This window comes from Malaya genurostris, chromosome 2 (genome assembly GCF_030247185.1).
Source record: "Malaya genurostris strain Urasoe2022 chromosome 2, Malgen_1.1, whole genome shotgun sequence".
NCBI lineage: Eukaryota > Metazoa > Arthropoda > Insecta > Diptera > Culicidae > Malaya > Malaya genurostris.
Genome location: NC_080571.1, coordinates 339,931,601 through 339,947,129, shown reverse-complemented (window position 1 = coordinate 339,947,129; position 15,529 = coordinate 339,931,601). Strand labels below are relative to the sequence as shown.

The 15,529-nt window shown below is 35.4% G+C and overlaps 1 protein-coding gene across 1 annotated transcript; it reads right to left on the bottom strand.

Moving 5' to 3' along the window:
- Positions 1 to 12,788: 12,788 nt before the first annotated feature.
- Positions 12,789 to 14,654, bottom strand: LOC131431778 (retinaldehyde-binding protein 1-like). The gene is made up of 6 exons (XM_058597657.1): positions 14,383 to 14,654; positions 14,190 to 14,284; positions 13,975 to 14,128; positions 13,597 to 13,901; positions 13,388 to 13,538; positions 12,789 to 13,326 (listed from the first exon to the last, which is right to left on the bottom strand). The coding sequence occupies exons 1-6, from the start codon at positions 14,561 to 14,563 to the stop codon at positions 13,292 to 13,294; spliced, it is 921 nt and encodes a 306-aa protein (XP_058453640.1). The 5' UTR covers positions 14,564 to 14,654; the 3' UTR covers positions 12,789 to 13,291.
- Positions 14,655 to 15,529: the final 875 nt, after the last annotated feature.

Here is a 15,529-nt window from a genome sequence, read left to right as displayed (position 1 = left end):
CTTGAACAGGCCTATACCTTCTTATGTGATTTTCGGTCAAGATACAAGAATTCCGTGCAAATCACTTGTTGCCTATGACAATCAGATGGCCATATGTCAATATTGCCAAAAAGCTGGTGTGGCATTATGTATCTTGATTCGACTAAAATTTTATTGAATCGACCATGTTTCGTATTTTGGCTCTCGATTTGAACTCTGTCATCGAGCTTCACTTCGAATTCACTCAAAGAAGTACTAGATTATCGAGAAGTTTTGGTATTATGGAACCAAACAGTCGAGCTCGTGAACGACTAAACTCGATAAAAAATGGCCGAAAGCTTTATTGCTATCGACTTTGAATTTTTTAATACGTTCCGTTTTATTTAAAGGTAGTTATTGATAGCATCATAGATTTGCATAAACATATTATTAGTTATAAACCTCAGTCTAATGCATTACTGGTATTCAATTAATATAACAAAAGTATGTCGAAACTAAATTATGTCCAGTCTGTTATCAAATTTCTGAAACCGGAGGCCGGAAAACGTTACTAAAACGAATTGTGGGAAAAGTCGTCGGAAAGTGAGTGATGTTTAAAAAGATTTCCTAATGCAGAAAGTTGAAAATAGTAGAAAGTTTTATTGACTCAACAATTTTGACTCATTTGTGCTCCATTTAATGTTTGGCATGATAACAACTGAAAATTTTATTTAGATTTATTTCAATCTAATCTGAATTACCTTCAATGTTTTTGTTATTTTCTGCGGTATGTTTGATTAATATTAATCAATAATTTAGAAATGGAATATGAATTTCGAAGAATTAAGATTGAGCGTTATTTAAGCATCTGGAAAATTCTTAGTTTTTATGGTTGGATTTAAAGATTATTCGATAAATTTTGATCGAAATTGATCATATTTGTCAGCTTGCACGAGTCGTAACATCCAAATAAAATTTGTATGTGAACAAATAATATAAAATTTTATCCGAAATTTTCAAATATACTGGGCAGTGAATAATGTTTTTTTTTCATATTTATAAGGTTCCATAGTCAGCAATCCTTTAAACTCAAGTAAATTGTTTTTTTCCCTAACACCTTCAAAATATATGAAATATGTCAAAAGCATCACTATCTCGCTATCTCGTGATAAACACTCTAATTTGACTCTTCAATAGTAGCTAGATAGATTATAAACACTACAATGAATGCTGCAGAATATAAAAGCCTTTGATTAAAACTACACATATGGACGACGTAAATGTATTAAACTTTCAACAATACATAGAAAACACAGAGTATATATTATTATTATTTAAAAGTTTATCTATAGATTGTTTACAAGCTCGCACTTAAAAAATTCTTCACTTTTTCAAATGGATCAATGTCAATTGAAAAAAAAAATGCAGAAATGTTGTCATATTATACCAAACAAAAATCATTTCAATACTCGAACCGCATTAATGTAATCGAAAATATCCAAACAATAATTCATAGTTTCTTTTTTTCGTGATTGCAATTTGTATGAGTTTGTTTTTTTATTTGACAATTCGAACCGCGCCAGTCGAAATCTAGTACCACTTTGTTAAGATCTCGTTCAAGAAGTCGAACGCGAAACGTAATGCCACAAATCAGTCGAATCGACTTCAAAAATAATCGTTCCGAGCAACTTCATTCGAGATGCATAATGTCAGCCCTGTTCACTACGGTAAGCCATGTGATAAACTGGACAAGGAGACAACTACACCAAAGGACAACGGTGCTTCCTTCACACCAACCCCAAGCTACCCCAGTACACCTGTGACCGCCACCTACAACAATGAAGCATCCCCTTCAACGAATAAACCATCATCATCTCCTATAGAACAAAGTACACCAGCTGCAGTTAACAACTTACCCTCCAACCAACCAGCAATTGCAACCAAAGTACAACAAGGTGCATCTACAGCAACTCTCAACGAGCCCAAGACTACGATCAACAAGGACAACGAAAAGAGAACGGAAATCACACGCAACACCGACGATGAAGCAATGGATGATGAGATAAGCCGCGGACGAAGTCACCCCCGATCCTCGTTGGATGGAAATGGAAACTCATCTCCCCCTAGAAAAAGGGTGACATCGAGATCCAATTGCAAAAACAAAATTTCAGTAACAAAAATGTAAGCCAATCGGCCACGTAAAGCTTTTACGCAAAATGGCCAGAATAAAAATTTTATTACAAAAAAAAAAAAAAAATAAACAGAAATTATACCATCACTAAAATGGGCGGAACAAAAAATGTAAAAAAATTTCTAAACCGGCCTCAAAACTAATCTTATCGGTAGTCATTATTAGTAGACGACTAAACAACCCAATTCATTTAGAATATATTGTACATTTCTTATATTTATTATTACCTCATAATGAGAAACACCTGATTTCTTGTGCGCAAAGTTTACTGAGGGCAAAAAGAGGGTTATTAGGATTATTATAGTATTTATTAACATATTATATTTATAGTACTTATTATCTTTCTTTAGACAGGACCAGCCTATATGCCGTGTTGAATCTAGTTGGAAAAATGGCGATTAAGTAATGTCAAAGACATAACCGGATTGACGTGAATACGAATAATATTGGGTTGTAAAAACTGAAACTTTGCTCTCCGGCGACCAACAAATTCAGGTTATAGTTGGAAATAATAGAAATAATTCTTTATAGTAACGCATGCGCTATCCAACATAATAAGAATTTAAGCTGAAGTTGTTTTACTAATCATAGAAATATTCACCTACAATCGTGAACTCTACCATTACTATATTTTTGTATATGTTTGAATTACTGCATTTTTAATGTCATCGCAATCGGTCGTGACTTGTACGCAACCCTGTGATTTAATTTAATAGTCTGATACGATTGAGATGATCGCTTGAAGGATGTTAGCATCCATCAGTACCTAATGAATTGAAATTCGAAGAACGAATGAAAATATTGCATCAGGGTGCAATTATAGTGTTTCTTAGGTGAAAGTAAAGGTTTTAACGAGAATAATTTTTGAAATAAATAGATACCTATTTTAATTAATCCCGGCATCTCTGTTCCGGCTTCATATAAACATTTTCAAAGATCTTGGAGTTGATTTATTACCCGATTTTAAGGAATCTCGGTTGTTTATGAATTTTACGAAAACAATTTAATGGACGACTTTTATTTGCACTGATTTGGTGATGATTTTCACTTCCGATAATGCAAAGTTCGACGAAGGAAACTATCATAATGCTACATGAAATTTATTTCTGGCATTCAAAAGGGTCGAATTGTGAAATTTTCTTCGAATTTGAAAACGGTGAAAAAAAAAAAGAATAATTCTTCGCTTTTGTAAACATTCCGTTTTCAAGTGATTGCTTAAGTGTACTTTTATAGAAAAGCATCGTTACCATGATCTTGTAATAACACTAACAGACAGGTACAAATTAAATAAAAGATTTACAAATTTACATGTTTTTCACCTGAAAAATATAGATTTGAATGTGGCAACCCTGCACGCTATACGAAATTGAACAAAGCACAAAGCGAACGGAGCAAAGCCTCACGTGCCTACGCGTAGCAGGTTTGCATCGTCATTTTGATTGAGGATTTAAATGTTTGGACACTCATCGCCCTATGATTTCGAAACCAAAAGTTAGATCTGGATGGAATTGTACAGTAACAGATCGGCTGAAAAGTTCGTATCGTTTCTATGAGAGGGCGCCACTAGAATTAAATCCATACCATTTTCAGTTAGCACCAACCTTCAAAAGACACGTGTATAAATTTGACAGCTCTCTGATTGTGAGATATTGCATTTTGAGTGAAGCTACTTTTGTTATTGTGAAAAAAATGGAAAAAAAGGAATTTCGTGTGTTGATGCAAAAATGTGCCGCCGATATAAAAAAATGGCTTGATGAGTGTTATCCAGACTCTGCACCGGGCGAAGCAACAATTCGTAAGTGGTTTGCAAAATTTCGTACTGGTCATATGAGCACCGAAGACGATGAACGCAGTGGACGTCCAAAAGAGGCTGTTACTGATGAAAACGTGAAAAAAACCACAAAATGATTTTCAATGACCGTAAAGTGAAGTTGATCGAGATAGCTGACACCCTAAAGATATCAAAGGAACGTGTTGGACATATTATTCACGAATATTTGGATATGAGAAAGCTTTGTGCAAAATGGGTGCCGCGTGAGCTCACAATCGATCAAAAACAACAACGAAAAACCATGCTGAAATTGAACGAATTGGACTTCGAATTGCTCCCTCATCCACCGTATTCTCCAGATTTGGCCTCCAGTGACTTTTTCCTGTTCTCAGACCTCAAGAGAATGCTCGCTGGTAAAAAATTTAGAAGTAATGAAGAGGCCTATTTTGAGGCAAAGGACAAATCGTACTACAAAAATGGTATCGAAAAGTTGGAAGATCGCTATAATCGCTGTATCGCTTCTGATGGCAATTATGTTGAATAATAAGAACGAATTTTGGCAAAAAAATGTGTGTTTCTATTAAACGATGCGAACTTTTCAGCCGAACTGTTATATTTGAAGACAATGAGAGCTTTAATTTGAATAATGATTCGTGATAATTAATTTAACTGTTGCTGAGAAATTGAAATGATTTCCATATTTGAAGATTTTTTTCTTTATTATCGGTGCTTTCAGAAGCGGAAACCGGGGACTAGTAGTCCCAAACTAGTTTTATCAATTCTCTAACTAACAAGGTCTGTCAACTAGATGAATTTAGCAGTAAGTTTTATGAAAATGTGCATTTTGCCATCTTTGCCGGAGGTAGGATCGGAACTTTTCAGGAACTTTTGAAAGAATTTTAAGACCTTTTATTTGCTTCTTAGTATGTGAAAATTGGTTAAGAAAGTTCCGAGAAAATTGAATGCGCATTTTTCAATAAATTCGCACATATTTCCTTGTAATTTCGGAACCGGAAGTCGGATTCAAATGAAATTTAAGAAAATTGTATGAGACCATAAGACCTTTCATTTGAAACTTAGTTTGTGAAAATCGGTTCAGTCATCTCTGAGAAACGTGTGTGACTATTTTTTTCCTCTTTTTTGGTGCATATCACCCTGTAATTTCGGAATTACGGAAGTCGGATCCATATGAAACTCAGGAACTTTGTATGGGACCTCAAGACCTTTCAATTGAATCTAAGTTTTAAAAATCGGTTCAGCCATCTCTGAGAAAATTGAGTGACATTATTTGTCACACACACACACACACACACACACACACACACACACACACACACACACACACACACACACACACACACACACACACACACACACACACACACACACACACACACACACACACACACACACACACACACACACACACACACACACACACACACACACACACACACACACACACACACACACACACACACACACACACACACACACACACACACACACACACACACACACACACACACACACACACACACACACACACACACACACACACACACACACACACACACACACACACACACACACACACACACACACACAGAGAGAGACATTTTGTGATCTCGACGAACTGACCCTGTGTAGCGTCAATGATTATGAAAAGCTGATTTTAAGGAATATTTTCAGCCAAAGCAGAAAACCAGCAGGATTAAAGTTCAATGCAAGTAAGCTGCTAAAAGGAAAAATTATAAACAGGAGAAACAGGGTAAAGACTGTCCCTGAAAGTATGGACGCAACCAAAAACCGCTGCCATTTCGCAATGGTTCAGAATCTGTCCATTTTTATGGTTGCGTCCTGTTGTTTACACTCTTCTCTAATCACTTGTGCGTTTGTTTATTCGTTTTCATTAGTTTGTTTCGAAATGCGTGGACTTTCAGGTGAACAACGTCGAAAAATTGTGTACAAATGGTGCTCAGAACGCGGACTGTCACTGAGAAAGATAGCAAAAATGGAAGAAGTAAGTGAAAAAGCCGTGCGAAATGCAATCAGGAAGTTCGGTGAGGATAACACCTTTGAGGATAAACCGAAAACGGGTCGAAGAAAAGGTCCTCAGTTGGATAAACGTATACTGAAGGCGTTCGAGCAAAAGAAGGAGGTTTCAGTTCGGGATGAGGCCAAAAAAGTGGGCACTTCGAAGTCAAATGTTCTTCGTGCTAAAGAACATTTGAATCTTCGAACCTATAAGAAGAAGAAACAAACAAAACGTAGTCCGAAACAAGAAGCATCGATCAGGCCGAGGGTTCGAAAGCTGTACAATACGATTCATGCTGGATATTTGAACTGCATTATCATGGATGACGAAACCTACGTGAATCTCGATTATAAATCCTTGCCGGGACCACAATATTATACGGTGCGAGAAGGGCAAGTGTTAAACCAGTCCGAGACATCGACTGAAGTCGTAAAATTTGGTAAGAAAGCTATGGTCTGGCAAGCAATTTGTAGCTGCGGTAAGATTTTGAAACCCTTCATCACCACTGCTTCAATGAACAGCGAAATATACATCAAGGAATGTTTACAAAAACGAATTCTACCCATAATTCGAAGCCACAAGGATCCTGTTGTCTTCTGGCCAGATCTTGCTTCTTGCCACTACTCGAAATCAACGGTAGAACGGTATACTAAGAAAAATGTAACTTTCGTCTCAAAAGATATGAATCCGCCAAATTGCCCACAACGAAGGCATATCTTAGGAAACATATCTCGGTAGCCGAAACCATTCAACAGTTAGAAAAAGATTGGAAAAAAGTGTCAAAACTTGTCGCCAAGAAGTCTGTACGGAATTTAATGAGGAACGTTCGCAAGAACGTGCACCAGCTAGTCTACAATGGTCAAGTAGCAAATGTTAAGAATAATATTCTGTTGTTGTAGTCTAATGTTATCAGTATATCGAATGAAATTTGAATATATTTGAAAACACTTGTGAATTCTTTACAGTGAGATTAAAGTGCGTCCATACTTTCTGGGACAGTCTTTAGAAAGAATAAATTTTCACGGGCACTTTATGAGGAGAGAAAGAGAACGTCCATTACGAAAGGCATTAAGTGTGAAAACGATTAAGGGGAGAGAAGGAACCCAAGTAGCAAATGTAACTTATTGAACTTTGAAGATGTTTTACAATTGATTTAGAAATGTTATTTATGTTAGATATGTTTAGAAATATAAATTAAAATTGGTTGTGCAACGTATCACTGTTAAGTTTCACAATACTACCGAAAAAATCACTGTAGAACAACTTTAATTACATCTAAAACAATTATGCAGTAAATCACCAACTTGTTAATGTTTCACTAGAAGCTCTACAAAAAATTGCACATCGTTATGTAAAACGGAAGTAACTATAACAATTGTGCAACTTTTCAAAAACTTTCCAAACGGCTGGCATAATTGTACCGGACACAATATACGTCGAAATTGCTATAAATCTCTTGTGGAAGAAAAATTAGGGAAATAATTGATACTCTCCGCAAGGCAAAAAAGGCTAAGCCGAATTGATAACGTTGTTGTAAAAAATATATTTCTGCAGAGTCCGCATTGTTTTTGCTGCCTCATGAATTTTTAGATCAGTGTGTGCAGTTTTCTTCAGTTTTAGAAAAACATTGATATAAAATTCAAAACGTGCAAAAAAGTTGTGCAAGATTTATCAGTTTGAATGGAACGCAAAACTTGAAGACATGAGATTATTATCATAAAAGTTGCAGGAATACAGCATTACATACACAATGAAAACAAAAATCAATCAGATAATTTGTATTCACTTTTCAAAGATATTGAACGAAAAGTTAATTTCATCATAGTTACTCCCATAGTTATATATTACCGCTTGTGCAACTTGTTTTTGCAACTCTAGCACACGGACTTGCCAAAAAATAATACCTACAGTGCGTATCACAAAAGTCTGGCCCTCTAAGATAAATGACTATACTGTATTGTTGTTTAATTCAACTAGAAGATTAAAACTGACAAAAACCAAAACGTAGAGAATTTCTTTCCGAAATATTAACATGTTAATGTTTCCTGTTATTTAGATAATATATGTCATTACGTTGGGTGAACTATTTTCTATTCAACTCACTGTTACAATCGATGCCATATTGGAAAATATTCAAGAAAAAATCATTTCGAGATTTTTCAGGTTTAATTACACATTAGTTTGATCAAAATCGTCTGAGAATTTTAAAGAATGTTTGAATACACGTATTTTAAACACCATTCCGATGATTATCATTATAAATAATAGACTGTTATTTTTACAGTAATTGGTGCACAATCATTAAAAACGCGTTAATTCAAAGGCGCTTGAAAATTTCGGCCGTACGAATACATGTTTCACCATAAAAATGCAAATCGTTGTCGATTTTTAAATTACAAAAACACAAAAGATCAATTCTACAATATGTAAGATTATCATTTTTCATGTGCAGATTATTTAACAAGATCCATGTTTGTGTCAAGAGCCGTTGTATTGAAAATCAAATGTGAAACTTATTCATTAGAAATTAAGTTTGCATGTTTTTGTAAACGTCATTCCATTTCTTGTTTACATTACGTAGTAGTTTTCACGAGTTTCACAATTGTTTTTTCGCTGATTTCATTACTGCCTTTGTGATGGGGTCGAGGCATGAGTTTTTGTATCAGTTGCACAATCGTTGTGAATAAATGTTCGTAATAATGGATGAACTTTAAAGTATGTTGCACAACACAGAAAAATTGCGCTTTTTCCAAAACACAACAGTTACTAGAATAGTGTGTGATGTGAAGTGAAGTGAAGTGCAGCCACCATCAGTTCAAGGACTTGCCAGTGGATGCGGGTAGACTTACAGTAGCTCCGATATGACTCATCTATTCACCTTCTTACTATAGCTGTTACCGAAAAGCGAACAAAAAGGGTTGGGCGGATACGTAAGTAGAGTCACTTACTCGTATTCCGCGGGAATAAAAGATGCTCTTCCAATCATAATATCCAGTGCATGGATGAAGCATATCGCTATACATGCTTAAACCCGCCTGATGGTTTGTTTGAGAAGGGCGCGTCAGACTCATTTCAAACCTTCAGAAGGAAACAAGTTTCCTTCAAGTGACTTGGGCTGGCTATCCACAATCCCTCGTCCAGTCATCATTTCGTCCGATGCCCTGATGCTCCCTACCCTTTACGCCCCCGTGCAAAATGTTTTATATTGATAAATACAATGAAACAGTGTAATGAAATTAATATAGCATAAAATGATACAATAGATTACAAAATAATATAATATAACATAATATAATATAATATAATATATTTTATTAATAATATTTTAATAATACAATATCATACAATATAATATAATATATTATAAAACAATATATAAAACAACAGTTAATGTATAGTGTCAGTTATGCTTTTCTGTTTTCGCAATACTGCAAGAAGTAGAATATTTCTCTTCTAATAAGAATAATAATATCCACATCTATAAAATAATATATGTTATTATTATTGATGACAAATTAATAATAATAACAATAAAAATAATAATGAAAATAATAATAAAGAAACAAATCTAATATAGTACAATGAAATATATAATAAATAAAATAATGAATAAAATGATATGTTGCGATATGCTATGATATTATATTACTTGAATTTATATGTCATTTCTCATCCTCTCATTCTGCCATCAACGCATTCCCTCGACCAATTGTCACTACAGACACACGTGTAGGCATGAAACAGGAACCAGTGAGGATCAAGCTCACCTTGTGACGACCTTGATAGTTAGTTAAAAGATTACTTTAAAAATGATAACTTATAAGGAAAACAAATTTATATTTTGCGCAGAGGTACGTAGTACTACTCATAATAAACCCTATAATATAATATAATATAAAACAACATAATGCAATCCAATATAACATAATATAATAGAATACAATATAATATGATATAATCTATCTACCTATATAAAAATGCAGAGATCATTCTTTGTAATCGCATCACGTAAGAACGGATGGACGGATTTACATGATTCTTTTTTTGTTTGATCAGTTTTTATCCCCACCGGGTTCGTACATCATAAAAATTAGGAAAACTTGCCGGAAAAGTGGGAAAAATCCATATAATTGTTGTGTATGGACAATGGAATTTTCCGTTGAAAAAGTCGTCAATGGTTGCTAGATCATTGATAGGTGTTTGGCGCATAACGAGTTGTATAAGTGTTGGGCCGTCGAAGAAAAGAATACTAGATCGCAGAAAAAATCGTTTGGCGCGCTATGAGTTATTCGTCATTTCGAGCCACGTGTTCAATTGGGTATCAAAATTATTGCTTACTAATGTCGTTTTCGCTTGATGCTAAACCTAACCTAGTTTTCACTCTAACTGCTGTCAAACCGTTTGTTTGAAGCTAGTTTCGAACCTAGTTTCAACGTTGTTGAACTGAAAATCGAGTCAGTTTCGAGCCTGGTTGTCATATCAGGTTTGCTCAAACCCCCGTTGCTAAGTGCGAAATCAACATAGTTTCGTGAAAAGTGTTTGTTTGATGAAACTACCCTGGGTCAGTTTCAGTTTTCTCAAGCGAAAACGACATAAAAGACTGGAATGCATACGACTGTTCTAACATAGAAATACTGCTGTAGGCAGGAGAAAAAGTTCTGATATCGTTTACCAGTTGATGAATAGTATTAGTCATCGCGGGCTCGAGTTAAAAAATTTAAAAAAATTTTGAATGAATCAATGAAAAGATTATGAAGTAGAAACTCTAAGGTAAAACTAAGAGATTTTCCTTGCATTTTGTTTTCTTATGATTTATATTAGACTAAGCGCACACAATAAGTGGTAATTAGATATCAATTAATAGCTTTCTTCACGTTTCGCGTTCGGCTCATCAGCGCTTAAAGCAGTTTAAATTGAACTGCCATCTCCGCCTAACAGTTCAATTTGAACTGCTAAGCAAACAGTGCAATATCAAAAAAGTCGTTACATAGATAGTGTAAACTTTGCGTCTGCTTAGCGGTTCAAATTGAACTGTTAGACGGAGATGGCAGTTCAATTTGAACTGCTTTAAGCACTAATGAGCCGAAGGCGAATCGTGAACAAAGCTAAAATAAAATATGTGGTTTTCTACACAAACCCAAAAAAACCCTAAATATCAATGATTAGTTGATAATTGATTATAGTTCAATAAGATTACTATAATTGATTGAGACTGTTATATTTATATTTCATATTTCATATTATGTGAAGAATGTTCAAATTGGTAAGATCAATATCAAATTAAAATTCAAGCGTCGTTTCTTCAAGCAAAAAAAGTTCAACAGTATATGAAAAATATCCACTTTATTAGTGCTCTAAAGTACGCATGGCACATTTTAGCAACTTAAACGTACAGAATAAGTACTGAGAAAACTATCTCGCTGCTTAAAAGCTGTACAAGGAACTGCTTCAAAGTTTGTTCAAACATTTGAATGTTGCTTCGGGTGAACATTCAAATGTGATTAATTCCATAAAAACGGACTGTTTAGAATGCTTTGTATGCTGCTTAAGACAAATCTTTTTTTAATCGATTACCTGAAGTAAGAGTCACATCTGGAACGGAATACGTGGCATCTTATATCCATTATGTCGAAGCCATTAGAGAGGGATCTCGGATTCAAAGGATGAGAGTCGGTGAGTCTGTTCATTTGTTCTATTTTTACTAATCAGAAGTTTTTCACATTTTCACATTGATTTTTGTTGATATTTCTTTTTTTTGGGCTAAAGAGAATGTGTGTCGAAATCCATTGATTGAAGGTTAATTATTCAGAAAAATATTGGACAGAAACGTTAACCACTTAGTCGTTTGACAGTTCTGCTCTCCGGAAACATAAATTCGATCAAATATTTTTTGGTCGAGACGAAATTCGACGGGTCAGCTAGTATAATATAATATAATACAATATAATATCATATAATGCAATGCAGTATAATACCATACAACATAGTATATCATAACATGAAATAGTGTAAGACGATAATATATGAAACAAAATGCTATGATACAATATAACAGTTAATGTCGCAGTGTAAGTTACGCTCTTCTAATAATAATAATAATAATAGATGATGTAATAAACAACAGAATTATCGCCCTTATTCTGAATAACGACGTATTGATTTTTCGATCGAATGTGGTTCGATCGAATCATAGCTACCTTTGATTTTGCTAGCGTTATGGGGAATACAAATGAAATACGAGCGAAAAAACGATACGACGTTATTCAGAATAAGGGCGTATATGTTGTAATATACTATGATAAACATTGCACTTTAGGATGGGCTTCAACCTACAAGACATTTCACACCCTCTCATTCTGCTACTAACGCAGAAGGCGATAGCACCCAGTCGACGCCGTTCTATTGACCAAATGTCATCATAGACGCTCGGGGAGGCATGAGATAGGGACTTGTGAGGACTTAGTTATCTCACCATTTGACGACCCAACAGTTACTAGAATAGTGATATAAACTAACTTGATAAATTGCACAATCAGTAGAAAAATACAGGACAGCAACTTAACATGCTACTTGGGAAGACCTAGTTTGACATGGAAAGAATCATTGAATCACGACAGAGCAAGGCTGGAGAGAACTTTTGAAAAATAAAAACAAATTGAAAAGAAAAGCCGAAGAAATATACGACAAAAGCAGTAGTGAAAATTCAGAAGGAAACTTTGAAAAATGATGAAATAGGGAATTGATAACGCAAGGAAATGAAAAAAGGAGATCATAGACGCAAATACCTAAATTAATCAAGATGTTTAAAAAAATGAGGAGGAGAAGAAAAATTTGTTGTTTGAATAGAATGGTAGGAAATTTCGAATTAAGAGGATATAATATAGCAAATTAAGGTAAGTCTTAACACGTAATATAGGATAGACAGGATAGGAGAAACGGGTAAAAGTGTGGATAGTTCTATGAATAAAGAGACTATGATGAATATGAAGAAGCAAGAGTCATCATTCAAACTTTCATTGAAAATTTTAACCAGTGCTGCAATTTTTTCGTCAAAATTCGACAGTTTTCATGAATTTATCAACATTCAGATTTTAAAATTAGCGGCGATCAGACTGTTCTTAGGAATATTGCCATACGATTAATATATGAGTTTTCTAATCGAGGCTAACATTGTAAAATCCTACGAGCGATTTTAATGTGCATTCTTTTCTGTTATCTAGTTATGTATATAAAATAGCAAATCAGCTGACAGAAGTGATTAAGACTAAATAGAGAGTCCGTGGAAAATACTGGCGAGCTGGAAAGTCGCTTCGTGAATTGTCAAGTAAATATTCTAGTTTGATTTCGCATATCCGTATGAGTTCAGTTCTACAATATAAAAACAAAAAATAATTATGCAATTCTTAAGCCGTAAAACATTTTAAATTACCATCAAACCTTCCCTGGAATTGTTCCAAAAGCTCAACGAAAACTTTTCCGTCGTAATCCGGCAGATCGCAGGTTCCACCGAGCTTCACCGGCAAACTAGCCGGGTCGATCTGCTGGTGCAGAGATTCCATGTTGGAACCGTGGAAATTTACCTGAAATCACCGAATAAAAATTGTTCCTTCCTCAATTGACAATTCAAATCGCGCTTACCCGTTTGCTCCATTTCTGACCCAGGAAACGTTTGCAGATGTTGAAGAACATATTGAATAGTTTTGCATTGTTGATGACATTGATTCCTTTGATTCGCAGCGGGAAGAGATGCTGTCCGAGCTCGAACGTGTTTTTCATAAACTTCGGCGTAAATTGGCCGAGGTGGGAGAAGCTGAGCTTGTCGAAGTTGGCAATGACAACCAGACCGTTCAGCTGGGTGCTCGGTTCCAGCGACAGCAGGGTCAGCAAAGCATGTTCCGCTCGTATCATCTCTGAAAATGGAACCTTGGAGCAGTCCCAACTAGCTGAAAGCGGGAAACAATCATTTGTGTTCTAAATTTTGGACTCTAATCAAATATTTGCTATTTCGTCCGTTACCTCCAATTTCCATGTAGACGATTCTTCGTCCAAACTGATCTCGTTTTGGAAAAAGTTGAATTACACGTTCCTCAAATGCTACCCTGATGGCTTTGACTGAAATGTCATCCACGATGAAATCTTGTTTTGCTTTCATTTTGTAGTAGCCTTTAATCTGTGCCAAGTAAAGAAAGTTTGTGTGAATATGTTTGATATTGTTTAGTGCGCCTAAATACCAGTTCGTATGCACTTTTGACATAGTATTTCCTTGGCCGTAAGAATCTTATGAGGAAGGCATCATCATTAACCGGAATGTTCAGATCCTTGTCATCTAGAAAATTAATAGATACAATTTAAAATTCAGGTTGAACGAAACTTTCCTGATCCAGTTCAGGCAGCCTCAGCATGTTTGGAAGCGAACGTACTCACCTTTCAATAGTTCTCTCAATTCGCCTAAACTGTTTTCAACAACTTCGGCCGATTCGCGCAACTCATCGCTTGCTTTGTCAAGCGAAGCTTTATCGCTGTACTCTGCAAAATCGAGTGCAATTTTCCGACCCTGTCCCAGATCGATGAAGGGATTTTGGTCGTCATCGAAACGTAATGCCATGCTTGCTGTGATTGAAGGTAAAATCGAAAGCCGTGGATCTCTATCGAACTCTCACTCTGTAGAAAAGGTGTTCACGAGCAGCTGAGCCACCAAGAAGTACTGATCGGGTGGAAAGATTGCATTTGTTTAGCACCGGTGCGAAAGGGAGGAGAATGAAATATGCGAAAAGATAAGACAAAAAGAACAAGAATTCTATATTCGCTGAATGAATGAAATATAAGAAAGAATGAAAGAAAGGAGACAGAGAGAGAGTGTGTGTGTAGGGTGATTAGTTTGGGAATTTGTTATGTTTTCGCACTGCCAATCTGCTGCATGCTTCTCCGTTCGAGCCTATAATGGCAATTGAGTAGTCTGGATTTTGTATCAATTCGATCCGAAGTGGTTCTACGTTGAACCGTTTTTGTCCAATGTTCCAACAAACTGCTTAACAGGGAACTAAAGCTGAATGGATATGAAACACCTTTGTTGGGCTTCTCACTGGGAGATTATGTGAGCTTGAATTTAAATGCCTACTTGTAGGCTATTTCAAAAAGCGACGATGAGACCGACCGTACACTGATTTGATGCAATAAAAACCGTGAACGGAAAAGCCGTCCCGATCATAAGGAAGAGCAAACGAATATCATAACTATTTAGCTATCATAATGGATTGTGAAATATTGCAAGAATAGCTGGAAATAGTAAAGTAATGAATACATTTACAATATTAGCTCGTTTCGTTATTATTTTTTTATTCAGTCAGTGAAAAATGTATGAATTTATTAAAGTGTCACTGTCAGCATTTTCTGTCATTTTTAGTATATTGCAGTGAAAAGACGGATTGCTACCAAACTTGCTCTTCAGATATAGTCATAAGGGTATTTCTGTTGGGAAGGGAGCGTGGCAAGTGTAATTTACATGGGGGATCATAAAAAAAATTCAACTATTAGGTGTACAACTTTGCTTCCGCCGTTTTTTTTTTCCAAA

Coding starts and splice junctions, on each gene's coding strand:
- LOC131431778 (XM_058597657.1), bottom strand. CDS start 14,563: ATGGCATTACGTTTCGATGACGACCAAAATCCCTTCATCGATCTGGGA. Junction 13,902..13,974: donor CGTCTACATGGAAATTGGAG/GTAACGGACGAA, acceptor TCCCGCTTTCAG/CTAGTTGGGACTGCTCCAAG. Junction 13,539..13,596: donor GTCAGAAATGGAGCAAACGG/GTAAGCGCGATT, acceptor CGGTGATTTCAG/GTAAATTTCCACGGTTCCAA.